The sequence below is a fragment of the Mesoplodon densirostris genome, chromosome 7 (genome assembly GCF_025265405.1).
Source record: "Mesoplodon densirostris isolate mMesDen1 chromosome 7, mMesDen1 primary haplotype, whole genome shotgun sequence".
NCBI classification, from domain to species: domain Eukaryota; kingdom Metazoa; phylum Chordata; class Mammalia; order Artiodactyla; family Ziphiidae; genus Mesoplodon; species Mesoplodon densirostris.
The window spans coordinates 889115-915330 of record NC_082667.1 but is presented as its reverse complement, the minus strand read 5'-3'; the positions used below and the strand labels follow the sequence as shown (position 1 = coordinate 915330).

Sequence of the window (26216 nt, the reverse complement as noted above, 5' to 3'; positions counted from 1 at the left end):
AGAGGAGGGCAAGGGGTGGGCGGGACAGCTGGGTTACTGGCCAGCAAGCAGGGGCGGAGGAGAGGCTGGGTGCTTGAGGCGATGCCGTTCCTGTCACCCTCGCTGGGTAAGGGCAGGCGCGGTGCGGCGAGACCTGCCGCCTTCCCGGGGTCCGAGTTGGTGAGGGTGGGAATAGAAAAGAAGCAGGCAGGGGCGCTGGTCCTCGAGGACGGTGAAAGGCACGGGGCTGCAGGCCACTCGTCCTTGGACTCATTACTTCTTTGAGGTTTTTCACAAAGTTCAGAAAGTAGGGAGGGGGCAGTGCTTCTAAAGCTCACCCTGCAACACTGCACCATCTGGTGAATCCCATGCGCTTTTATTGCTAATCACACGACCCAGGCTTTCCTGGGTCTATGAGATGACCCCTCAGCACGTGAGCACCAGCCAACTCGGCCTGAGCAGGCTGCCCCTGAGCCACTCAGGATTTCTGGTTCCCGAGGGGCACTGGCCCATAAACAACCCTCCTGAGCCAGCGCTCCACGAGCATATCACCCCACAGTGAGCTTCACCGACCACCCCGAAGGCCTAGAGCTCGAACGAAGCAGAGATCAAGCTCAGATGCCACCCGGGGCTCCAACTCCTGCTGTAGAGCAGAGACCCAGACCCTTGAGAGGCCGGCCACGGGCTGGGTCACACACACAAGAGAGGACAGCCCGAAGGGAGGAAGTGCCCGAAGAGAAGCCACGCACCTTGGACCACTCCACGATGCAATCAAGGCAGAAGTAGTGGGCACAGTTCTCAGGTGTCCCCACAGCCTGGTCCCTGAAAGCATTAAGACAGATCGGGCAGCTCTCCGAATCATCGTCAGAGTTAAATGCACCGCTGGCTTCCAGTGCCCCCCGAGTAGCCACTGCTGCTGCTAACGTGTCCACATCGTCGCCGTCTTCTTCGGAATCCTCGGAACCTTGACAAAGAGGCAACGTTACAAGTCCACAAACCGGAGTACAGGAGGCACGCAGGCCGCAGCCACTCAGGTGAGCAGGGTCCCAAATCCCACACACGAGGGACAGACCCACTCCTGCAGCCTCACCAGGACAGAGGTCACCGGGCACTTTAACCCGAAGCTGCTTCCAAGCTCAGGGGACACCAGCCCCACCCCCAACTTGGAGCCGAATCAGAACCCTCACGAGGCAGGTAGCCTCCAGGGGCCAGCCCGCCTCGCGGCTCAGCGCAGCGGCCTCCAGGGGGCACCACGTGCCATCAACACCCTTCTCAGAACAGTGTCAGTGAGCCACGGCCCTCAGGGAAGGCCTCTCCTACAGGTCTTTCATTTTTCTTGCTTCGGGGATTAGAGAGCATAAATTCCTAACCCAGCAAGCTGGCCACAACAGTCCTGATCAGTTTCTGAAAGCGTCTGAGGCTGGGGTTAGGCCAGCACAAAAGGAAGAAGACACTTTCAGTTCACCAAGGCAGAGTCAACATGTGCATTAGTTTTCTCTCCCCACTCGACTCCACTGAAATAACGCTACTTCACATGCACAGGAGAAGCAGGCTAGGGGTGTGGCAGGCAGGGTTCTTACACGCCCCCGAGACCCTGCTGTCGCAAGGCAGAGGGAAACTAGAACATAACCAAATGAGCTCTTTAAAAGCAGTTTTCTCTGGCTGGTTGTAGAGCGTTGCGGCCTATCCACTGAGGGGTGGCTCCCAAGAGCTGAGTGACGACGGCCTCCCCTGGCAGCCGGCCAGAGACAGGACTGGAGCCCCATGCCCGCAGGGATCTGAAATCTGCTGACACACCGTGACCTTGGGGAGCACCCTGAGCCTCAGATGGGAACGGCAGCCCTGTGACCCCTTGATGTCAGTCGGGTGAGACCCAAGCAGAGGACCGGCCACCAGTGTCTGGAACCACTGAGACACTGAGCACGCGGTTCTCAGCCACTGTGTTCGTGCCAATCTGTTACAAACCAAGAGAAAACTAACAAAACTGGTGTCCACAAAATCTTGGAGACTGACTCTGCTCAGCTTCCTGCCTGGCTAAGGGCAAGGAAGCAGCAGCAGGCGGAGGCTGGAGGATCTGGTTCTTCCTCTGGAACTCCAGAAGGCTCAGGAACTGAAGGGAAGGCAGAGAGCTGGCCATCTGAGGGCCACCTGACCCCTCTGCAGTGTCCCACCCACGGGGGACGCCTTTGAAGTGCCTGAGGGGCAGCGACCACCAACGGAGAGGCGGCTAAAGAGACAGGCAGGTGCCAAGACCCTGGGCCACCCGCCTCCCCACCCCGTCTCAGGGGCTGCCGGACCAGGCCCCAACCAGATGAAGGACCAGGCCAAGGGAGGTGCAGACATGGGTGCCAGCCCGGCGTGGCAGCTGGCGGCACAGCACGCCTGGAAACCCAGCGCAGGTGAGGGCACGGCTCACACGAGGAGGGCAGGACCACACTGGAAAGAGCTGGGAGCGAACCAAGATGAGGCCGAGCAGGGAGGGGCTGCGAGCTGAGCAGACCAGGACACGTGCGCACCACCTGGAGAGCGGGCTAAGGCAGCAGGTCAGAGTCCCAAGTCCTCATGTTTCATTCTAAGACTTGAACAGATAATACGTATCTAAAGTTGAAAACTGAGCAAACAGCGACACAAGCAAGTGACTTTCAGGAATCAACACTAGCGCAGGAAAAGCAAAAAGATGAGTAGAAAGAGCTGCTGAGGGAAGGGGGACGTGGCAGATACGAGGCCCGTAAGGATGCAGGTAACTCCCTTTGAAGACACTACCTCTGAGACCTCTTAAGTTCTCACCAGCCACAGAGATGTGCTCCTTGCCTGTGAGTTTCACTGACTGGCGCGGAAAACTAGGGGTGTCCGGTGGAGTTTTACGGCCCATCAGCTATGGCCGTGGCCTCCAGGTGCCTGCCCGCCACTGGGCACCTCCTCACCACCCGCGGGCCTGCTGGGCACTGGGCTCTACGCCAGCTGTCCCTGCACGGCACTCCCCACCAGCCCATGTCCCCCATTACCCAGCTAACCCTCCTATCCTTCAGATCACAGCTTAGATGTGTCTTTCTGGAAGCTTCTCCTCACCAGCCCAGGCCCACAGGGGCTGAGGCCTCCCCATTCCCAGTACGTCCCCGTAAACACACTCTTGGTATCTATCACCTGATCTAACTGCTCCTTTACTCCGCTGTCTCTGCTGCTAGGCAGTTAGCTTGGGCAGAGAGCCCCGGCTGGGCTCCTGCCCACCCTCCAGCCTGCAGCCCCCGTCCTCTGGCCTCCAGTAGAGGCTCAAACCTCTGCTCGAGAGATGAAGTGACAAAGACCTGATGTCCTCTGCCTCCAGCCCGGTCAAGGCCACATGCCTGTGCCCAAGCCCCAAGCCCATCTGCAGAAACAAGCGAAGAGCCACAACGTGACCTGCAAACTCAGCACAGAACTTCACGTGCCTGCACAGAAGTCAAAATCTAACTCTGGAAGAATATGTCACCAACACACGCGCGGCAGCAAACTCACACTGATGTGCTGTGTCAGTGCTCTTCCTTCACAAGCACTGTCCCACACATGAGGGGTTACCTTTCTGGAACATTCTAACATTCATAAACAAAGGAGTCCAAGGACTGCAATAAAAAGACTAGGCAGGGGGCTTCCCTGGTGGCGCAGTGGCTGGGAGTCCGCCTGCCGATGCAGGGGACACGGGTTTGTGCCCCTATCCCGGAGGATCCCACATGCCGCGGAGCGGCTGGGCCCGCGAGCCATGGCCGCGGAGCCTGTGTGTCCGGGGCCTGTGCTCCGCAACGGGAGAGGCCACGACAGTGAGAGGCCCGCGTACCGCAAAAAAAAAAAAAAAAAAAAAAAAGACTAGGCAGATGCTTCAGGACCACACACGTCCTGAGTGGACGGCTGTTGTCAGAAGGAAAAGAGCCGTAAGCCAAGCTTCCAAAGCCCGGTGCCACGTGGGGAGGGGGCTGAGCGCACCTCCCTCTGAGGGGCTGGCACAGGGCAGTCCAGCCTGGGGACCCCACAGGACACGTACCAGCCAGGGTGCCCGGGAAGGCCAGGGAAGGCGGTACCGTGAGGTCCTCAGGCGGCACGATCTCCCCTTTAAGCCAAGCTCCCCGCGCAGGAGTTCAGAGGCACAAACATCAAGCAATGTAAGCACCCTGGGAATTTCTTAATAAAGTCATTCCGTGCATCTACCAGTTCTCTCAGGGGCTCCATCAAGAGCGAGAGAAAGAGCCACAGGAGGCACCGCCATCCTGCCCAGGTGGTCCCTGGTCCGGTGGGCCTAGGTCCCGGCAAACCTCGGCTCATGCTACCCCTGCCCTGCAGCAGGGGCTGGGGGCCCGCTCTGTCCGCAGTCCAGTCCAGCTGCGTTCTCCCTGGCAACGCCCTTCGCGCTGCCCCCTGTTCTCAGGCATTTGAACCTCCTGCCGCCGCCAGGGAAGAGACCTACCCACTGTACCATCAGCCCAACTACATCAACGCAAGCCAGCTTCCCAGCTGACGACGAGACCCACTGCAGGGGACCGCCAGACAAAGCCGCCATGCTCGGGAGTCTCACCCCCAGGGTTCACAGCCCCAGGTGGCCAGCGCGGTTAAGACAGCAGCTTCAACAAGGCCGTTTTATAACAGCAATCCCTGTCACGGGAGAGGGGACACGAGGGGCCGCTCGAACGTCAGCGTTCTCACCAGATCCGTCTCCCAGGTCCCCCTCCTCGTCCTCGCTGTCGCTGTGCTCACTGCACGTGTCATCCTCGGAGCCCCCACTGTGGGCATCGCTGCTTTCTTCTAGACGGACAGGTAAACACAGGCCCGGGGGGCAGCGTCACGGCTGAGGCAGGTTGGAAGATGCACAGAGGTGTTCAGAGGACATCTGCCCACAGGGTGCCCAGCGCTGCCCCCAGGGATAGGGGGGTGAGGCCGCATGGGGACGTGGGGAGGGAGCAGCAGCATCTTTTGCTCGATTTACATCTGTACTGATTGCATTAAAAATAAACACCAAGGGCCTCCCTGGTGGCGCAGTGGTTGAGAGTCCGCCTGCCGATGCAGGGGATACGGGTTCGTGCCCCGGTCTGGGAGTATCCCATATGCCGCGGAGCGGCTGGGCCCGTGAGCCATGGCCGCTGGGCCTGCGCATCCGGAGCCTGCGCATCCGGAGCCTGTGCTCCGCAACGGGGGAGGCCACAACAGTGAGAGGCCCGCATACCACAAAAAATAAATAAAAATAAAATAAATAAATAAATAAATAAACACCAAACAACATGCCACTTGTGCACTTGAAGAGCAAAGCATGAACATTTGCTCCCCAGCTCCGTGTGGAAAGGAGGGAGGGCGGCTCACCAGCATTGCTGCTCAGGGTGGCAGGACAGAGTCTCGGGTGGCCATCGGGCCCCGGGCTTCGGTCCACAAGCTCGTCCAGGCTGTCGTCATCCATTGCTGGACATTGGAGTTCAGCTCTGAAAGAAACCAGGGGCAAGTAATTCCCTGCCGTCCCAAGCGTTACGTAAAGCTCCCTGCCGAGAGAGCGACAGTCACTCTCTACACGCCACATCCTGGTGACACGTGTCTACCCGTAGCACAGGAAATATAATACGCTCAAAACTGTGCATACAGGGCTTCCCTGGTGGCGCGGTGGTTGGGAGTCCGCCTGCCGATGCAGGGGACACGGGTTCGTGCCCCGGTCCAGGAAGATCCCACGTGCCGCGGAGCAGCTGTGCTTGTGAGCCATGGCTGCTGAGCCTACGCGTCCGGAGCCTGTGCTCCGCAACGGGAGAGGCCACAACAGTGAGAGGCCCTCGTACCGCAAAAAAAAAAAAAAAAAAACCTGTGCATACACACAAAAAAGACTGGCTCCTATCTACAGAGCCACGTTCAAAGTCAGATCCCAATTTATAACGAACCTAACTGAGCCTCAGATTGGACACCTTCTTGTTCAGTCAGGCACCCACCACACCTCAACACTCCCCAGGTACCCCGAGGCCAGGCTTGAAGGAAATGGCTTATCACAAGCTGAGGCAAAGCAGCGCTTTCAATGGGGGATGGTCACCAGAAGGCCCCGGTGCCAAGCAGGGCCCTCTCCCTGCACTCCCCTGGCACCTCCCTCTCAGCCCTGGCTGGCCAGCCCAGGCTCCGCGCACCTGACTATGGCTGGGAGGCCACAGGTACCAGCTGAGGTTCCTCTGACCTCACCCCAGTGCATCCACAGGGCACCACCAAGTCACCTGACTACCCGGGAGCAGCACACGGCCACGAGGAGCAGAGGTCAGGTTCTGCCTCTTGGCTGCCACGTCCACCTGCTCTTGGGCTCCTGATCTCCAAGTGGGGATGCCTGTCGTGCCTACTCTGCAAGGCCACTGCCAGGATAACACAGAAGATCTAGACCAATGACCTCACAGACATAGTGGGACACAATTACCCTCCCACACCAGGGCCTCTGACTTTGGTCTCCAAATAAGGGTTCCTTTCCCGTCAGTGCTACTCACTTCCCAAGTGACCCCGAGACGAAACACCGCCCCCACCCAGGTGGCACAGTGCGCTTCCGACCAAGTCCAGCCTGCATGGTCAACGGAAGGGGGTCACAGGAAAGACTGGAAGGCAGAGGGGCAAAGCAAGAACGAGGGGCAGGGGGTTAGGCTGACAGCAGCGTGCCCAGAAGCCAGGAAAGGCTCTCATTCCTGGATCCCACATGCAGGCTTCTCTCCCGTGGGCTGTGAGCCACACACTGTGTATTACACACGCATCACAGAAACAAGGGGATGGGCTGTCACTACCACCATTGTACAGATGCTCCCGAAGAATGATCCCCTGATGGGGCTGAGGCCAGGCTCAGACCCCGGCACGTCTCACTTCCCGTACAAAGCCCGATTCTGGGACCATGTTTTCTAAAATAGTGAGGGCATGTTAATGTCATAAAACTGCCAACTGCCACGTGATGCTTCTACCTGGAAGTAGTCAACTGAAATTTTTAACCCCTGAAAGCCACCACCTTTCTTCTACCTAACATCCTAAGGTTAAGAAAATCAGCAACAGTTCCACTCAACTTAAGGGTCTGCACCCCACTTCTTGGTAAGTCAGCAACACAGTAGGGACCTTCCCTGTCCTGTACCCACGTCCTGACCACGTCTTCTGCTGGAGACGCACAGACCATGGTGCCACTGTCCGTCCAAAGGGATGACACCTTTCCCCTGAGCATGACGGCTGCAGCCCATTGCAGGTGAGAAGGCCTATCATCCTCGGCTCTGGCTGTCATTCTGGGACACCTGCTCTCACACTTACCCTGCCCCTACTGTGTGCAGCACGCGTCCTGCCCTAGAGAAGCACAGCCTATGAGGGAGGTAAATACTCACACCCAGGAACCTACCGGGGAAAAAAATCAGAAAATGTAACCCCCCAAGGAGACGACAGAGCACAGCCAGGGACAGTTCACACGCAAAACGTCAAAAGCACAAACAAATAATCCCTGGCCTCTCCCTTGGTGACTGAGACCTAGGCCTGCCTGCCAGGGGCAGTGGCAGGGCCTGGCTCAGAGAGCTGTAAGAGGTCAGTGCGGCCACGACGGGGTCTGGCTTGCCTGAGACACCAACTCCAGAATCAGGATGACTGACTCCCCGTGTCCCTGCACCTGTGGGGATCAGTCCCGAGAGCCCTGTGCTTCTCCATCACAGCTGCGAGGAGAACCTCCAGGCCTCCCGACAGCCCTCCCTTCCTGCGTCATCATACACAGTAACTTCTGGCAGCGGCCAGGGAAAAGAGCCGGGTAGCCTCTGAAGGTGCCTTCCAGAGCAAGCGCTGTGCGACCACGGAAGAAGAGACCACCGTTAGCAACCCCCGGCCCCCCCTTCCTCTGTAAGGAACCCGGCACTCAGAACACTGTGCGAATGGGACCCTGGCTTAGCACCTACTGGCCCCACCAGCAGCCCCAGCTCAGACACGCCTGCCCAGATCCACCATCCCCACCTCTGCTCATATGTCCCAGACCAACGGCCAGGAAGCCTTTTCTGCAGGAAAGCCCACAGCCTCCCGGCTGCTGGCCACCTTCGGCAGTGCCAGCAGCCCTCTGTGGTGCTCCTGCTCAGCCTTCAGATTTAAGGGAACTAGGGGAAAAATTTAAACCAGAAAGAGTATTTCCCTCTCCTTTCAAATTCAGGGACTCAAAGCACCTGCGACCCCAACCATCACTAAGGAACCAAAAGACCTTCCGGTGTGGTCACGGGCAGCTACGCCAGGACCAGAACCTGACGGCCCAGCACCAGGCCCTGAGCAAGCCTGCCCGGTCCAACGTCTCACACGGGGCCAACTCTCAATTTTCATTCATCGTCTGCCACAGAGGCTACAAGACCTCGAAACTGTAAACTGCAACGGAAGTCAAAAAGCTAGAGCCCAGCAAGGTCTTGGCAGGGTTGAGACAGACACCAAGAGTCCACGCTGGGAGGTTGCTAAGAGAAGCAAAGCCAGGCTGGCCCTGTCACGGCCTTGCCACCAGCCTAGTGCAAAAAAAGGAACCAGCTCTTGTCATTCTGACTCAACATTCTTCTCCTAAGAAAAAATACCGAGTGGTCCAGGGAGAGGGAAGGTGTGCTATGTCCCAAGTCAAACCTCACTTCAGCCTCAGGTTCTGTCCAAGTGACCACTAGCCAAAATGTGGCTCACAGGCTGACTACCATCTTGCTGCTGCAGAAGCAAGATAAATATATAAACGCCAAAGTTGACAAGAATGTAAAACAATCCTCGTTACTAAAAAGAAAAAAAAAAAAAGCATGGGCCAGGAATCAGGGCTAGGGTTAACACAGGGCCCTGGCTCCGCACTCAGGAGCTGTGTGACGTTGTCAAGTTACTTAACCTCTCCGGGATCCAATCTATATATGTAAAACAGGAAGGCCAATACCTAGTCCCAAGAGACTGCTGTGAAGACTACGTGAGTTAAAGAACGGGAAACCGTCCCGTCAACCAAACGGGCCTGTCGAAACACTGGCGAAGCCAATGAAAGCAAAGACGACCAGGAGCTGAAAACGAGTTAGCAAAGGGTCACACTTCGTTCTAGGAAGGCACCCCCACGGAAACCCGCCTGCAAGCCCGGAGCCTCCCAGCCTCTGCGCGAGGCCTCCCGCGCCCGCAGGCGGTCACCGCCGCCCGCCAGCCCGGGGCCAGTGCGGCGCAGGCCTCGCACCGCCGGGCAGGCCGCAGACAAAGCGCGAGGCGCCCGGGGCGGCCCTCCGGCCGGGGCGCAACAGACACCCGGGAAGCTGCGGTCCAGCACGTACCCGGAACCTCGCGCCCCGCCGGCCGCTACCGGGCGCTCGCCGCCACTGCCGCAGCCGTCGCCCGAGCAAGAACCACGACTAGGCCCAATCGCCGCCGCCACAGCCACCGCCGCCGCGCGCTCCTCGACCCGGAAGTGCATGGTGCCGGCTTCCGGGGTCCTCCCACCCCGCCCGTTGGCGGGAACCACTGGGACCAAGGAGGGGAAGAAAGGCCTGAGGTGGAAGAGAGAGCCGCTCCCTGAGCTTGGGGATCTCGAGATTTTGGAAACACTGTTTAACGCGTTATCACCGTCCAAAGAGACAAGGTGCTTGGAAGAACTTGAGGTGTCTAAGTTCCCGCCTTTGGGCTGTTCTGGGACTGCCCCCCCGTCGGGGAGCTGGTACAGTCCGACCCTCCGCCTGTCTCCCAGGGCGAATGGGAGCGGAAGCCTGGCACACCTAAGGTCCCGCCCCCAGCCAGGGTCCCGCCCCGCGCGATGGCCCCGCCCCCACCCCGGGTTCCGCTCCACGCGGCGCCCCCGCCCCACGCGGCGCCCCCGCCCCGCCCTCCCGCCACCCCCCTCCCATCCCTCAGACGCCAAGCGCGAGTTGCGGAGAGCCGGGATGGGACGGCCTGGTGGCGCTTCAGGGACGAGCAGTTTTGTGCCGTCCGTTCACTCCGACCAAACACTGATGGGTCCTCTGCGCGGGCTCCGCCAGGCGCTGGGCACAGCGAGGACGATTCCCCAGTCCCGTGTCCCATCTTGTCCAGACACAGTAAACAATGAACGCTGCGAATCACTGCGCCGCGTGGTGTGTGAGAAGCTGATTCGTGCTCTGATAAAAAGAGCAGAGTCCGGGGCTCCGGAGGCAGGAGGACTGGCCAGTGGTAGTTAGCGGGTGAGGATGGACCCGGCCGAGACGTGATGGCGGAGGGAGCAGCCGTGGGGAGAGCTCGGAGAAGCTTCCGGGACCACAGAAGGGAAGCCCGCGAAGTGGGTCCGGGCGGGGAGCGGCACGGGAGGGTCCTGAGCAGGGTGACAGGCGCTGGCTGATAGGATCCCCCGGGCGGCAGCGAGTGAACAGAATGGAGCAGCGGGGGCGGGCCCGGGGGACCAGTGGGGGGGCCTCTTTGGCCAACCCCCCTGCAGGGACCACCGTGGTGCCGGCTGGGGTGGGGCGGCGCAGGTGAGGGAAGGTAGATTCTGAAGACAGAACCGAGGGGTCGTTGTTGAGGAGTTGGATGTGAGATGCCAGGTAAAAGGGGAAACCAGGAAGGGTTCCTGGAAGCCAGGGGAAGAAGGCGCATCCAGGAGGACGCCTGTGTGGAGCGAGGTGGGAGTCACCGGTGACCCGGAGGATAGCAGCGCTGGGGGGCGGGCCAGCTGGAGACGGTTTAACGAGAAGGCGAGCAGAGTGATGGCCGGCGAGCACCAAGCGGGAAACAAAAGTGGAGGCAGCTGGGAAGGAGCCCACCGAGAGAAGGTTGTTTTGTTTTTTCTGTTTATGAGAGGAGAAATAACCCGCGTGCTTACAGGATCTGGAAAGGACTTTGCAGAAAGGAAGAATGGATGGTGCCAGAGAGGTGAGGGACTCTGGAGGGAATCTTCTCTGTGGGCGTGTGTGTGTGTGTGTGTGGCGCTGGCACAGCATAGTACCTCTTGGGTGTCACCCAGGCCAGGTACCCAAACCGGGACACTTTGGCTCTCAGCGTAAGTATGGATCTTGTGACCTCGGAAGAGTTTCTCAATCCCTCTGTGCCTCGTTGGCTATAAAATAGTGATGTGGAGGGCTGGATGGGTGGGGTCCAGCATGGTAAACACCCTGCACCAGACACCTCCCCCTCCCTCTCAGCTTGGTCTCAGCAAGTGTCGGCCCTTCTGCACACACATGCCTACCTGCCAAAGACCACTAGATATGAGGACACCGCCCAGCAGAGGATCCCAAATCTGGGTGGGTGGGAGCACGCCACTAAAGCTCCTGGGAAGGAGTTGAACAAGCAGCTTGGAGCCCCCTTGGAGCGGGGTCAGCCCCTCCCACCCTCATCTGCAGCAGCTCTTGGATCCTGCTGGAAGACTGTCATAATAAACACATGCAGGGCTTCCCTGGTGGCGCAGTGGTTAAGAATCTGCCCGCCAATGCAGGGGACACGGGTTCAAGCCCTGGTCTGGGAAGATCCCACATGCCGTGGAGCAACTAAGCCCATGCACCACAACTACTGAGCCCACGTGCCACAACTACTGAAGCCTGCACGCCTAGAGGCCATGCTCCGCAACAAGAGAAGCCACCGCAATGAGAAGCCCACACACTGCAACGAAGAGTAACCCCCACTCGCCACAACTAGAGAAAGCCCGCGCCCAGCAACCAAGACCCAACGCAGCCAAAAACAAATAAATAAAAAAAAGAGAGAAAAAAAAAACCTGTACCTTGCAGCCCTCACTGGGCCCTGCCTGGTGCATGCTGGCACACCCTGCTCCTGCCCCTCGCAGGCCCAGGCAGGCCCAGACACAGGATGCATGCTCCTCTCTTCGTGTGCACAGGAGGGTGGAGCTGGACAGGGAGCTCCCTTGGTTCTGTCCAGCCCAGGTCAGCCCTGTCCCCTGCCATCAGTCCTGCACAAACACACAGGGCCAGAGCCGGGGAAAGGAGACAGGCAGGGCTGTGATCCCTGACAGAAAGGCAGGTGTATCAGTGTCCTAGGGCAGCCACAACAAATGAACACAGACTGGGGGGCTTAAAACCACAAATTTCTTCTCTCACAGTCCAGGAGGCCAGAAGTCCAAAATCTAGGTTGACAGCTGCACTTTCTCTGAAATCTGTAGAGGGAATCCTTTGTTTCCGCTTCTGGTTTTTGGTCCTTCAGTCTTCCGTGGCTTATGGCAGCATCACCCCAATCTCTGCCTCGGTCTTCATATGGCCTTCCTCCCTGTGTGTCTGTACCTTTCTTAAAAGCACACTTGTCTTTGGATTTAGGACCCACTCAGATAATACAGGATGACCTCATCAAGCTGCAAAGACCCTTTTTCCAAGTAAGGTAACATTCACAGGGTCTAGGCATTTGGATATAACATATCTTTTTGAGGGACCACCATTCATTACACTTCAGAGGGTGATAAAGGGTGCATTTGGAACCAGCAGGACTGAGGTCGTTCCAGCACGGCAAGGCAGGAACTGGGAGTCACCCTGACTTCTGGCCTGTCCCTGTCCCCGAATTCCAGACTTCTCCCCTCCAAACCTCTGCCTGTCTGCCCGCTCCCAATCACACCCAGCGCTGAAGGTGCAGGCCCTGCCCACAGGGGGCCACACCCAACACCCTGCACTTGAACTTCTATACTCAGGCTTCATGCTCCTGAGGTCCCAGGCAGGGTCAGATGCCTCCCTGGAGGCCCACACTTAGCCACCTGGGCAACAGTTTTGAAGGAAGAAATGAAATGACCAAGATGGTGGGAAGGGTGCAGGAGGGGCCCACACTGGTTTTGTGGCAACTGGTGGGCTCCGGGGAGGACAAGGAGTGGGGTAGTGAGCTGGGGGGCAGGAGGGCTGCAGGAGAGCAGCCGGGGTGGCTGATGCTGAGGAGGTACTGTCCCTGGGCCAAGTCGGGGGCAGAGGGGCCCTTTGTACCTGCCTGGAGCCGGGAGAACGGGGTCCTCCAGGGAGGGCCAGGCTCTGAGGCAGGTGCCAGAGACCCTGGTTGACTTGAGGGAGGTGGGCAAACGGGGGAGTTCTTGCTTACTTTGGAGGGGACACAAAGGTCTTAAGAGGACCTTAACCCTAACCCTAACTCTCCAGACTGGATGGTGGAGAACAGAAGGGGCTCGGGCACGTCTCTGCCTGATTAGGGGTCCGGATGACCCATGATTCGCCCTCAGGGAGGCTGCGAGGGGAGTGTGAAGAGAAGGGGCCAGGGCCACGACTTCCCTTGCTGCCACCGTGGGGCTACACCAGGAATGGATGACTCCAGGTCTGAAACGCTCCGTTCCCTCGGTTTCTACATTTTCAATGCCCGGACAGGACAGGGAAGAGGACGGGGGCAAGCTGCCGAGGGCCCTGCGCCGTGGCCCCTCCGGACAGGAGTGACCAGGAGTCCCCAGGGCCGGCCCGCGGGCGTCGCGGGTCAAACCAGGCAGAAGCGGAGCCCCCTTAACGCCAGCCAGACCGCCCCGGAGTGGGTGCAGGAGGCGCGGCCAGTAGGTGGTCGCGAGGGCACGGGACGGCTTATGTGTGCGGGAGCCCGGCCCTCCCGGGGCGGGGCCCGGCTCGCGCGGGCTGAGGGTGCTGAAGCGCCCGGGCTGTTCCACCGCCGCGGCCGGCGTGGGGAGCGCCTCGGGTCGTACCACCCGCCCCGGCCGGCGGGGGAGCTGCCCCGGGCGCCAGGCGGCGACGCGGCGCCCGCAGGCCCCGCCCGGCAGGTGGCGGCCCCGCCCAGAGGCCGACGTGCGGAGAGGAACGCGCCGGCCGCGCCCGCGAGGCGCCGCGCGACGGTGGGCGTGGCGTCCCGTCCCCGGCTCGCACACAGTGGCTGCGGCGCGGCAGGGCGGGCCCGGCTCGGCCGACCATTGGCTGCGGGACCTGTACATTTGCATACGGGCCGGGCGCGGAGCGCGGAGCCGGCGGGGGCGCGAAGGGGCCGCGGCCGCCGCCGAAGTTGGGCAGAAAGCCGGCGACGGCCCCGTGCCGGGGTCGCAGGTGACGCGCGAGGGGTCCCAGGCCGGTGGGCGGGAGCTCGGACCGGGCAAGGGCAGCGGGATCGGACAGCCAAGTTGGAGGGGAGGGAAGGGTCGGGGGCGCGGGACGACCCCTCCGCCCGCACGGCGGTCCCTCCAGGCGCAGGGCAGCCACTGCCCACCGCACACTGCGCTGCTCCGGACCCACTGTGCGTGTGACAGCGGCTGATCTGTCTCTGGGCTGCGCGACCGCCCCGTCCCCTCTGTGACCCTGCGGGGCAGGGGACGGCCACATCGGGTCAGAGGGCGCGCGCCAAGGCGGGTGGTGGGCAAAGGCGCCCCATGGACTGGGTGTGCTTTTCTGCGCCCAGCAGTGGGCTGAGGGAAAACGGGGGACATTCAGGGAACTTCGCTGTCCTCCGCACGAGGGGGTTCAGGTTGGACCAGATGCCCTCTTGGAGGGAACTCTTTCCCTTGTGTGTCTCAGGGTGTCAGGATGTGCAGGGTTCCTGGGACCGCCTTCCCGATGTCGCCAAGCTTAAGGCAGTCCTGGGCAGGCATGGGTGCCGGGGTTCGACCCTTGGACGTTGGGACAAGGACCTCCAGAACCAGCCTCTTGAGGGCTACCTCTGAGGACTTCCTTGAGGACAGTGGTGACAGATTTGACTTTTCTGTGTACTCTGACACTTCAGCAAGGCCGCTAAGGGAGTCGGGGCTCTGAAGACCCTTTTGTGGTACCCCTGACACACTCTCCCAGGGGCGGGGGCTCCTGGAGGCCCACTGTTAGGGATTCTTGAGTTCACCGTGAAAATCCTGTGGTTGTGGAGCCGGCCCAGAGCAGCCTCTGGGTCTGCAGACGCCAGGAGGCCAGCAGCAGGCTCTGTCCCCTCTCCCAGGTGGTGGGGGCTGATGGCTGGAGCAGCCTGGTGGGGAGGCAGGCTTAGACGGGGCCTTGTGTGGACTCGGACTCCCCTTTGGAGGGACCCTGTCCTAACTGATGGTCAATGTGGTGTGATGAGTGTCACACCCAGCAGGTTTGGCAGGGCCAGCTTCTGCAGGTGGCAGGGAGGCTGTTGGTGGCTTTGGGGTTGAGAACCAGCAGAGCTGATTTGCTGCCACTGGGCAATGACTTACTGTGGGCAGCTGTCTGTGAACCCTGGTGTTCTCAGCCAGCCCTGGAGGGCCCTGCTGTGCGGGGCGGGGGGCAAGCAGGAACTCTGAGGCCAGTCGGGGCACCAGTGCCTTCCCCCCAACAGTCTGGCCCTGCAGAGTGACAGTGAGGATGGCTGCCCGGTACTCACAGCAGGCAGGGTCCTGCCCTACCATTCACTGGTTTGATGGGAGCTGGGCCTTTCCTCACCTCAGCACATTTCACATCACTGTTTTCAAAGTACAGTTTAAAACTCAAAAGTAAACTTTTCAGCAACTCAAGGATTTGCTTAGTGATCTGAAGCACTTCTGGCAACTTTCGGGGGGTGTGGGATTTTGTTCACCTGCAACAGCCTCAGAGGAAGGTTCTGCCTGAGGACCCTCTCTGAGCTGGAGAAGAGGGCTGTCAGCGTCCTCAGAGCCAGCCTCAGGCCAGGGGCGGGTCCCTGCCAGTGACTTCAGAAGGAACGGGTGTTCCCTGAAAACAGACACGGAGACCAGGGGGGCATAAGTCCGCCCAGTTCTGTGTCTGCTGCCCTTTGGGGAGTGGGGAAGCCCACGACACTGGGAAGGGCATGGGCTGGTCCTCCCCTTTCCCGTGTGTGTGTAGGGTGCTCCCTGGATGGCACCTGGCCTTGCCCCCTGCTGGCCTACGTGCTCAGCTTGGGAGATGACGCTGTGCTAAGGCTCAGGGCTGGTGCCCAGCGGTCCATCCAACCCTCTGGAGCACAGGTGGGGGCTACAAGTGAAGGGAGCAGGCCCCTCGGACAGTCCCCAGTCCTCCCACCCAGGGCAAGGCCTGACTGGCCCGTGCACTCCGGGCTGCACCCTGTGTGGCCTGTGCTTGGCCCTATCTGGAGTCACAGGTCAGGCAGGAGTGTGGACAGGTGAGGGGATGGGCTGGAGGCTCCACAGAGGAAGCCAGGACCACATCCCTTTCGCCACCAGGCCTGTGCAGCCACTCCCATCCCTGCTGCAGCTCAGGCAGGAAGTACCGGCTCCTAGTTACTCCCATAAGCCGTGAGTTTGGTGGTTTCCTTGCTCCTTGCACTCAGGACTTCACGTCCCCTACTGTCGGCCCCAAAGGAAGTGGGGAATCCCAGGCCCGGCTCAGGGGCCACCCCAGAAGAAGGCTGAGTCCATCCCAAAGTTGCCTGCCCCCAAACTAAGCATGAAGACCCCTGTGATCTGGGCTGTCCCGTCCCCTGTTCCTCAATACACATGGCTGCACCCAAGCCTCAGAGCCCCCCAGGTTCTGACCGGCAGAGCTCTCCCATCCCAGCCACAGCTCTCTGAGCTGGGAGGCTGTGGCCCACCCCAGGACCAGGGATGTGATTTGGACCTCGCCCTGCCCCAATTTCAAGGCTGCAGGCATGCAGCTGAGGCTTCATGCCCACCTGGGGAGCAGAAGTGGGTGGCACACCCTCCAGGGGCCAGCAAAGCTCCCTGGGCCTCGCAGACGCAGACCCAGGAGTCCCCGCAAGCTCTCAGACTCAGGAAACCTGATGGACGGGTCTGCTGTGTCCTTGAGTCCTCATATCCAGGAGCCACCCCAGAGGGGGCAGTGCTTTCTGCTGCTGGTGGGGAGCAGGCCAGAGAGGGAAGCCAGGTGGGGAAGGGGTCCAGACAGAAACCCAGGTCAGTGCTGAGGCTGCTTCAGGCGCCCAGCACCACTCCAACCCCAGGCTCAGGTTGCCAAGGAGAGAACCCCCCTGCCCCCCGCCCCCGCACACCAACAGGGAAGGGCCACCCCCCCAGGGGGTGGGTGGACAACAGCCGCCTGAAATGTGAACCCCTGGGAGCTCCAGCTTTAGACCAACTGATGACTGGTCCCTGGGAAACCCCCATCTCAGGATCTTTGGCTGCTGCCAGCCCCAGGCAGCTCAGGGGACTACCCAGGGACCCCACAGACCCTGCCCAGTGCAGCCTCGGGACACGCTTAAGCCACGTGGGGCAGTTTATTGAGGTTTTAGTGTCGGGGTAGGAAGGCAGCACACACACGTGTGTGCGTGCACCTGCACACACATGGACGTGGGGAAGGATACCTCCCACACGCAAGCGCATACCTACAGGCTGAACACAGGGTGGTCCGTGCACCTCCCTTCCCCAGCAAGGAGCTGTGGCCTTTGGGGCCTAGTGATTTCTGGGCTGGCCATGACCCGTGCTTCTCCAGGGGTCTGGGCAGATTTGACAAGGACTAGAGCGAGAGTCCTCAGCCTTCCCCTGCCCCCTGCAGCAGAAACCCTAGGGCTCTGAGGAGTCCCATCTCAGATCCAGGGTACCAGAGCTTCCCACTGCATGGTGGAAGGAGTCCTCTGTGACCCCGAGCTCGCCTTCTGTCATCCAGGCTGGGCTGGCCTTGGCTGCCCTTGCTCGTGTCATCAGAGCCCAGGGCTGGGCTGGCACTGGACGTCCACTCTGGGGCGAGAGCTGCTACCTCCAGGAGTTCTGCCTCATGGGGGTGACTGTGGGGAAGACATGGGCTGAGAGGGCTGCGGGGGCCACAGAAGGACCTCATCCCACCCAGAGTGGGGGAGACAGACATACTCTCTGGGCTCAGGCTGGACACTAGGGCTGGACTCTGGGGGACTCCCAGGAGGGGCTCTTCTCTGGACGGAGGCAGAAGATCCTGTGGGAAGAGCGGGTCAGCTTGGAGCTGGGCTGGGCCCCCCGCCGACCTGGCCACCCTCCAGAACCGCTCTGACCTGCGTGCCAGGGGGGGCCCCGTCCGGCTGTGGGGGCGGGGACAGTGCGGCCCCCGTCTGCCGGATGAACTGCTGCAGGTTACACTGACGCAGCTCCCGGTTCAGCTCCTCCAGCTCCTGGGCCTGGGCCTAGGGCACACGGGACCCTCAGAGGCGCACAGCCGTGGAGCCGCATGGCCTCATGCTCTCCCTCGTCTGATCCTGAGACTGACACCCAAATCCACCCTGCGATGGAGGAACTGGCAGGGAGGGGTGCGGGGTCCAGCGGGCTCACCTGCAGGGCGTGCTCGGCAGCCTCCAGAGCCCTGCCCACCAGGGCAAGGCTGCCCTGCACCTCCACACTCTGCCGCTCCTGGGCGGCCAGGTCCTGGCGCAGGCGTTCTGCGACAGACGCTGTGGGCGAGGGGGGCCCAGGGGCCTCTGCGGCCAGAAGTAACTCAGCCTCCAGGGCGCGGGTCTGGGCGTCCAGGGCTTGCAGCCGAGCGGCATGCTCAGCCGTGGCCGCACTCAGCGCCTGCAGGCGGGCCTGCGCCTCGTGCTCCCGGGCCTGTTCCCGCCGCAGCTCCTGCTCCCAGAAGGTCTCCTGGCCCAGCTCTGCTGCGTTCCTGCGCACCCTTCGCTCCAAGCCCTGCAGGTCTGTGCAGCAGCCCGGCATTGGTGCTACGGGACCCACAGGGCCGGGGGCCAGCCCAGGGAACCCCAGGCTGAAGGTCAGTGCTTTGCAGGGCTCATGGTCCAGTGCTGGTCGAGGCTTTGGGGGAAGGCTAGCTCGGATTGGGCAGCGCTCAGGAGGAGGGCAGCTGTCCGAGGAGGGCCTCCCAGCGAGGCTGGGTCCTGTCCGCCTCAGGACAAACTGGACATCGCTGGCAAACTGTCCACAGGTTGCCTGGGCACCCACTGGGCACTCCTGGGGTAGCAGCTGCCGTTCCTTCTCTCTGAGACGCTGCACAAGCACAAAGCGGCCTGTCTGGCCTGGAGTAGGGGAAAGGGGTCAGTCAGCCCACATTCCTTACCGTCTGTCCACCTGGCTTGCGCAGTTGGGGGAAAGCAAGGGGAATCAGCAACAGCCCCACCCTCCTTGGGGCACCCCAGGTGCACCTGCTGGGCCCATCCGTGCTTCAGGGGACTCACCTATCGCTTGGGCCAGTGCGATGACCACTTCCTGACAGGTGGTCTGCTCTGAAACCCCACAGACCACACGCTGGATGCCATCCACCCACACCTTCAGCTCCATGGCCGCCAGCTCTGAGAGCATCCCTGTCCTGCAGGGAGGGTGAAGGCCACAGGGTCAGGCCCTGCCTGGCCCCAACACAGCCTGGCCCCGCTCTTCCTCCTTGAGGCCTGCCCCTCACCCCCTGAACTGGCTCAGGACTGCTGCCCCTCAGCGTCTGCTGCCCAGCCCCATCTGCAGGCCGCGCATTCCTGGGGGTGGGGTAGCAAAGACCAGTTCCCCCCAAAGGGGGAACCAGTGTGCCCTCCCGCGGCGCTCGGAGGCCTCCCCACTTCCCAGCCTGCTCTCGCCCCGCCCCACTCCCGGAACAAGGTAAATCATTAACCAGACTCAGCCACCTGGCTCGGAGGGTACAGCCCCTCCCGCGGAGCGGCCGCGCGCAGACCTCGGCCCTCCGGACCCACCGCACCCGGCACGGGCGGCCCCTCCCCACTCCCGCCCGTCCCCGAGATCGCCGCGAGGCCGCTGTCCCCGCCCGGGGCGGGTGCAGGTGCGGCGCGGCCCCCACGCCGGCCCGGCTTGTGCCCCTCCGTCGGAGTCGCCGTCCGGGGCCGCGCCCTGCGCTCTGGAAGCTCCGGGGCCCGGCGCGGCTCACCTGGACGCTCGCCTGCCTCCGGAATCCGGACGCGAACTGGCTGCTGCCAGGCGCCGGGCGCCGCCGCAACCTGCCGCCTACAGCGCCGCGGGAGCGCCCCGGCCCGCCACCCCATTGGCCCACGGCCGGAGCGCCCCGCCCCGCACACTTCCATTGGCTCCGCGGCGCGCACTGCCCGCCCCGTGCCGACGCCCATTAGCCACCTACTCTGAGCCTCGCCCCTGGCCCTCCCCATTGGCTCCCTTCCCGCCCCGCCCCCGGCGGCGTCCAGGTGTGGGCGGGGCTCCGGGGAGCAGAGAAGCTGACAGAACCCGGGTCCACGCACGCCCTAAGCCCGAAAACAACACGGAAGCGCGTCCCAGACCGCGGTCGCAGGCGGCGCGTGGGGCAGGTGCCTGGCCGCGCTCCACGACTGACTTCCGCAGAAGCCGCCCAGTCTGATGAGCTTCCCGCCTAGGGAGGGGCCGCCGGCCTGGGACCCCGCGAGCCCGGCCTGCGCCCAGCGGAGCCGCGGGGCCAGAACCGCCCCTCCCCCGGCCTGATGGGCCCGCGTCGGAACGCACAGGGGTCGGGGGCTCTTAGCGGGAGGCAGTGGAGCTGGTTGACCGCTGCTCCTTTCTGGCTGCTGCCAGGCTGACAATCCTGGTGGGTGAGGGGGCCTCCCAGAGGTTACCTGGGACAAAGGCCCTGGACTCTTTGTCTGAGGTTCCTTCCTCCCACCCTTTCCTGCCCTCAGTGGGGCCCAATGCCTGCCCAAGCTGTGGACACGCTCCTGCACCAGGCCAGTCCTGCTCTCCTGCCAGGAGACCCCAGGCCAGCGCGGCAGCCAGGGCCCCTCGTAGCCTCAATGCTATCTGTGTGGCCCAGCAGCAAGGGCATCCAGAGCCTGTACTCGCCCAATCAGACTGGGCCATGGGCGGGGGGGTCCTCCCTCCTGCCACAAGCCCTACCAAGAGCAAAAGCTGAAAGTCTGAATGAATGAATGGTGAAGGAAAGAAGGTGGGGTGGGGGTGGGGCAAATACTGGAGGGCGTGAGTCTTATGGGTCAGGTCTGGGGCCTCACTTTTGTCCAGGGGCGCGGGTGAGGGGACCATTGTCATCGTTATATAAGTGTCCCTAGGCCTCCCTGCAGTGGCTCGAGTGGTGGAGGTGGATGGGAGGAGGGGAAGGGGAGGCTTCTCTCTTGGTCAGGTAAATGGGCACCAGCCGCTATGCTCACAGAGGCTGTAGGAGGAACTCAGGAGGGGTTCCACTGCTGGTTAGAGCGCAGCAAGCCCCTCCGCCAGGTTCTCAGAGCTCTCACCTGCCTCCTCTCCCTCCTTCCCAGTCAGCTCAGGCCCCAGTGAGGGCCACATTCTCACGAAGGCTGTCCTGCTGGCCTGTGGACACACTCACAGGGCAGCAATGCCACCAATACCCACTGATCACCATGGTCAGGCTGGGGAGGGACGGTGGGAACCTGCCCCAGGGTCATTTGGAGGTGTTGGGCTGAGCTGGGGACCATGCTACTGGTCACTCTGTGCCCTCTGGGCCTAAGGAGGTTAGCTGGGCAGTAGCTCAGCCTCTCACAGATTCTCCTTCAGGCTGGACAAGGAGGGGGCCCAAGGTCCACTCAGGGCCCTGGTCTGGGGTCTCCCTGGAGGCTCCTGGTAACAAACGGCCCCTCCCCTTCTGGGTGCTTGTATCCATGGCAACACCGTAGAGCCTTTCTCTCCCCAGGCCTGCTTGGATTTCAGGCCTCAGGTGAGTGTTGGCGGGAGGGCCCTGGGTCTGAGGGGGACAGGGACATCACCGGCAAAGGACTGGCACCTTTGGGGACACTTGTACTAGGCTGGGGGGCAGGACTACAGCTCCTGGAGGGCAAGGGTGACGGGGGGAGATGACAGGGAGTGTGTGAACACCCAAGTGACATGGTGCCAGGGGTGGAGGTGACCTGCTGCCCTGGCCTGGTCAGAAACACACAGGTGTGGACAGCCACATGACTGGCAGTGTGCTGTCCTGTGGGGCAGACACACACACACACACACACACACACACACACACACACACACACACACACCCCTTCTTGGAGAGTGACGCCCTGTGAACCAGTGGTGCCATCTTGGGGCTGCCATACACACGCACGTGTGCCAGCCATGTAGGAGAGCCCTGCGAGGGTGCCCACACATGGGACCCAGGGCAGCCTTACCATCCCTCCTCTCAGCTCCCTCAACAACATCAAGAATGGCCCCTGAGTCTTGTCAGGAGGCTGAAGATGCCGAGGAAGAGGCTTTCCCATCCCTGGTGGACCGAGAACTGGTCAGCGGCCACGTGGGGCCTCCAGCCAGCGCCTCTCCCGACCCTGGGGCTCCCGCGTGCCCTCAGAACACCAAGCCCAGCTCCACCAGGATGGTCTCCTCTGTCAACCCGCAGTAAGGAGGGGAGGGGGGAGGTCAGCTGCTTGGGCCAGGCCAGCCAGAGAGCAGGGCCTGATCAAGTGGCAGGAGCGCTGGCCTTTCAGGTCTGCCCCGGAGTCCCTGGACCCCCGCACCCTGCGGCTGCTGTGGAGGCAGCGAGAACTGGAGATCCAGGCCCTGCGGTGGGCAATCGAGAACCACCGGGAGGCCCGACACTGCCGTGTCCTGCAGGAAGTGGCTGGGCTTCCAGCCGAGAGGTCGGCAGCATGCTGCTGGTCCTCCGCCTGCCCAGTCCCCGTCCCGACCATAACTCCGAGTTTATGTCTGACTCCAAAGTCCACTGCCAAGACCGCAGCTCTGACCCTGGCCCTGACCTTCGCCTCTAGCCCCCGTCCTTACCTGGCCCTGATCCCCCACCCCAGCCCTGAAGAAGTTAATATACTGTAAAGCCACCCAGACCCTAATCCCGAACATGTCCGTGGGTGCTGAGCCCAACCTAGACGCCACCTCCAGCCCAGACCTCTTCAGGGCCTGACCTGGCCTGGCCCAGTTGCACTCTGTGCCCTCAGGCCCCTAATGACAGTGAAGAAGAGCCCCTCCTTCTCTCCTTGGCTGCCGACCCAGAGGTGGGGGCTGCTGAGATTGCCATTTCCCCCAGGAGCTCGCGCAGCCGGAAGCTCTTGCAAAACCAGGTCCAAAAGCTGACTCTGGAGTTAGAAGAGCAGAAGGAACAGGCCCAGCTGGTGAGGGGCAGGTGGGATCAGGGAGTGGGGTATGGGACCCAAGCCGGGGTGAGGATGGGGGTGGGGGGCAGGCAGGGGTTCGCCTTGGCCGGCAGGGTCTATAGAAGGCCCCTCCCACCTCTGGGCCCTCCCCGAGCAGGAGAAGGCATACCTGGAGGAGCGGCTGCTGCAGACCGGAAACACGCTGCGGCAGCTGGAGGCCGAGTTGCAGGCCTTGCAGAAGTCCTGCCTCTTGCAGCTGGCCCGCTTCTCCTGGGTGGGCCGCGTGCTGCGGTCTTCCACGGGCAGTGTGGAGGTGAGCCTGGCCCCTGGGTGCCCCCCCAAGCCCGCCCTCCTTGGTCTTCCCTCCGACAGCTAGCATGTCCCCTTGAGACTGGCGCTTCCGCTGGGGGTCCCTGGGCTGCCTGGGAGGCCTGCCCCCCTCAGGCTGCCTCTGGAACCGGACCGAGCCTGGGGCAGGGAGGAGCTACAAGCCCTGTAGTCCCGATACTTACTTAGCAAGTGTATGCCTCCGGCACTGGGGAGGTCAGAGGGGAGAATGACCTTGGGCAGAGGGGAGTGCTTCCCCCCAGCCTGCTGCCCCTTTTGTAGGTGGTGACGGCAGAGACCCTGATGGACCCCAGTGACCTCTCTGAGAACGATCGGTCCCCCACTGCTGGGGAGGTACGCGAGGCCCTCCAGGTGTGTTCTTGGCTCTGCAGTCCTGCGGGAGGGTCAGGTCATGTGCTTGTTGCTCCCTGGCCAGGGTTTCCGGCTGGAGGATGTGGACTGGAACAGCATCGGCCACTGGTATCCTAACCTCTTCACCAACCTCAAGTCCAGCTCAGATCAAAAGTAACTGCACTGGGTGGGGACTCCCTAGGGGAGAGGGGAGGGGAGGGCTTGCCTTGGTTGGTATGGACCAAACTCCAAGTTCCACCCCTTAGTGTCCCTGGACAGGTCACTTAGAAGGGAAAGGGCTCTGGGGCCATCTCTGTCCAGCCATGAGCCCTTTGCCCAGGCTGGATCCTAGGGACTGGGGCCACAACTTGGTGTGCCCTGACCTCCTTATGGAGGTTGGATGGGGGCAGGGCTGGGGTCCAGGAGCTGAAGCCACGGGCAGCGAGCTGCTCTTGGCCTGCAGGCACCCCCGGGCCCCGCCGCTCCCAGAGCTCCCACCAGCCACACAGCCCGACCAGTGGAACTCAGAGCTGTACTGCCAGCAGAGGCAGCATTGTCTCAAGAGCGTCGCGTGGAGCTCCCTGCCCCTGGTGGGCACCAGCAGCTCCAGGGTCGCCTGCTGGCTGCACGTTACCACGTGCAGAAAGTGACAGGGGACCCTCTCCAGGCGCCAGGCCACACTGCTGAGCAGATGGAGGCACAGGCACAGAGCCTCTGCGGGGACAGTCAAGCAACATCGGAAGGTGGAGTGGGGGGGGTCTCCCCTGGTTTCTCCCCCCTCCCATCCCCGCAGGACTGTGATCTCTGCCCAAAGTCCTAAAGGGCGTCCCCCACCCTCTGGGCTTTCACAGTAGCCCAGTTTGAGGCAGCTGGGGGCCTTTCCAGCCACATCCCTAGGGGTTAAGGTGGTCTTGGAGGACTATTGCCACTGCCTTTGTGCTCTGGCTTGAATCCACGTCCCCCCACCACGCCCCAACAAGTACTGCCAGGCACTCCTCTGCTTCCCTCAGCCTCCTGGGTCCAGCCATCTCTCCTGTCTGGGATCCGACCCTTGCCTGGTGCTGCTCCTCTCCCACGTGGAACCTCAGGGCGCTGTGGGCCAGCTCAGGCCTCACAGGAGATGTCCCCAGTGGACCCTCCATATTGGGGTTCCCCTCCTGGACAGGCCGCCTCTCCCTGGATCTCCGGAAAACCCACTCGGACAGGCAGGGCAAGAATGGCCAGGAGCCTGAGTCCAGTGCGGATCCCCACCCCTGGCATTCCGGGCGCTGTCCAAGGTGAGGAGGGGAGCCAGCCCCGAGCGCAAGGGCAGGAGCAGGTCTCCTAGAGGGACCACGGTGGGAGGGGCCCGAACGTCTCGGCACAGCTCCCCTGCCCGCGCTCCCGCCCCAGCCCCACGGGCTCCTGCCTGAAGATCATGGCGGTGAGCCACCGCCGGAGGTTCGTGCGCATCCTCAACCAGTCGCTAGAGGACACGGCCGACCTGGGTGGCTTCGTGCTGCAGCAGCTGGTGCGCGACTTCCCCGTGTGCATGTACCGCTTCCCGCCCAGCACGCTGCTGGAGCCAAGGCACCACATCACGGTGCGTCCCGCTCCCCGCGCGGCCCCTCCCCGACCCCCCGCCGCCGGCCCCTCACCCCTCACCCGCCGCCGACGCCGTCCCCAGGCGCGGGGCGAGGCGCCGGGCAGCACCAAGCAGCAGCCACCCTCCTCCTTGGGCCAGGAGCCCGTCCACTTCCGCTCCAGCCGAGGCTGCGTGACCCTCCTCCTGAACCCCCAAGGCGAGGTCAGTGCGGGTCCCAGCGGGGGTGGTGGGAAGGGCGGGCTTTGCGGGGTGGAGGTGACCACCGTGTCCCCTACGACCCCGCAGGTCCTCAGCGAGCACCAGGCCGCGCACTGCGTGACCCCCGTGTGCAGGATCTCCGCCGACAACACCGACTTGTCCATCGACCGTTTCCCGCTCTCAGAGGCCCGGCCCGGTGCTGACCTCGCGGAGCAGCAGCCCCTGCCTCGACCCCCGCGCAAGGGTCTGGTGCAGGAGGCCCGGGCCGGGCGCCGGAGGCCGGGGTGGGGACCTCGGGTCCCCCAGTCCATACCTCCTCCCCAGGCCCAGACTCGACAAAGACCCCAGACCCCCTGCTAGGGCTGCCCCCCACCTCCCCAAGGCCCGCCCTTGCCAGGACCACCCTCCAGCTATTCAGGACTCCCCTCCACCTCCCCTGGCCCCATCCCCTCCAGAACCACCCCTTCCCGCGGACAGGCTCTGTCTCTCACGACCCCCCTCACCGCCCTTCCCCCCAGGACGCGGGTCCAGTTGCCCCGCCTGAGCACCAGAAAGCTCCTCCGCCAGCGAGAGGTGCTAGCGCGGCCCGAGGGCGCCGCCGAGACCCACCCAAAGCTCCTGCCCGCCAGCCCCATCCCCATCCCCGGTGAGTGCGCAGCAGGGAGGGACGTGGAGGGAGGGGCGGACGGCGAGAAGGGGGCGGCCGGCCGACCCCACACCCTCATTGTCCCGCGCAGAGGCCGGGCTGGGCCTCGAGGACTGCCAGGCTAGGAAAGAACACAAGGTCCGGGTGAGTGCTGGCGCGGGTGTCCGGGCAGCCCCCGCCCCGGCCCGGCCCCGCCCCGGCCCCGCCCTGCGGCCACTCAGGCTCCGGCCCCCCAGGTGCGCCGGAAGAGCGTGGACCGCGGCTGTCCGATGGTGGCGCTGTCGGTGCAGAGCACGGCCGAGAGCAGGTTCGGCTTCCGCTTCCTCAGCTGCCCGCCCATCACCGCGGACTCGCGCTGGCCGGTGTAGGGCAGGGCAGGGCGGCGGCCCCGGCTCTGTGCTCCCGCGTCTCCACGACTGTGGCTGCGGGGCGGGGCGGGGCGGG

The 26216-nt window shown here is 62.6% G+C and overlaps 3 protein-coding genes across 10 annotated transcripts in view; 1 reads left to right on the top strand and 2 right to left on the bottom strand.

The window, feature by feature from the left end:
• PHRF1 (PHD and ring finger domains 1) overlaps positions 1–9342 on the bottom strand; it is a 28764-nt gene extending 19422 nt beyond the window's left edge. For 4 of the 7 annotated variants that reach the window (XM_060105631.1, XM_060105635.1, XM_060105634.1 and 1 more), the window contains exons 1-4: positions 9222–9306; positions 5302–5417; positions 4651–4749; positions 729–943 (exon numbers count right to left, since the gene is read on the bottom strand). In XM_060105631.1, the coding sequence (XP_059961614.1) occupies positions 729–943; positions 4651–4749; positions 5302–5395 (408 nt within the window). In that variant the 5' untranslated portion in view covers positions 5396–5417; positions 9222–9306. Of the gene's footprint in view, positions 1–728; positions 944–4650; positions 4750–5301; positions 5418–9221 lie in introns of all 7 variants that reach the window. The other 3 variants (XM_060105632.1, XM_060105633.1, XM_060105637.1) reach the window with 2 other exon arrangements.
• Positions 9343–16985: 7643 nt separating this feature from the next.
• On the bottom strand, positions 16986–19602 carry RASSF7 (Ras association domain family member 7). Of its 2 annotated transcripts, none has more exons than XM_060104423.1 (6): positions 19545–19602; positions 18850–18980; positions 17993–18690; positions 17719–17847; positions 17561–17642; positions 16986–17478 (listed from the first exon to the last, which is right to left on the bottom strand). In XM_060104423.1, the coding sequence occupies exons 2-6, from the start codon at positions 18971–18973 to the stop codon at positions 17447–17449; spliced, it is 1065 nt and encodes a 354-aa protein (XP_059960406.1). In that variant the 5' UTR covers positions 18974–18980; positions 19545–19602; the 3' UTR covers positions 16986–17446. The 2 variants fall into 2 exon arrangements, with proteins under 2 accessions (XP_059960406.1, XP_059960407.1); XM_060104424.1 differs by lacking the exon at positions 19545–19602 and adding an exon at positions 19288–19336.
• Positions 19603–21046: 1444 nt separating this feature from the next.
• Positions 21047–26140, top strand: LMNTD2 (lamin tail domain containing 2). Its single transcript, XM_060103652.1, is given in 15 exon segments — positions 21047–21084; positions 21799–22197; positions 22599–22683; positions 22823–22978; positions 23275–23346; positions 23429–23517; positions 23807–23949; positions 23952–24086; positions 24509–24620; positions 24736–24925; positions 25010–25129; positions 25214–25410; positions 25645–25772; positions 25864–25955; positions 25958–26140. Coding segments are annotated over 15 exon segments (2139 nt in total).
• Positions 26141–26216: the final 76 nt, after the last annotated feature.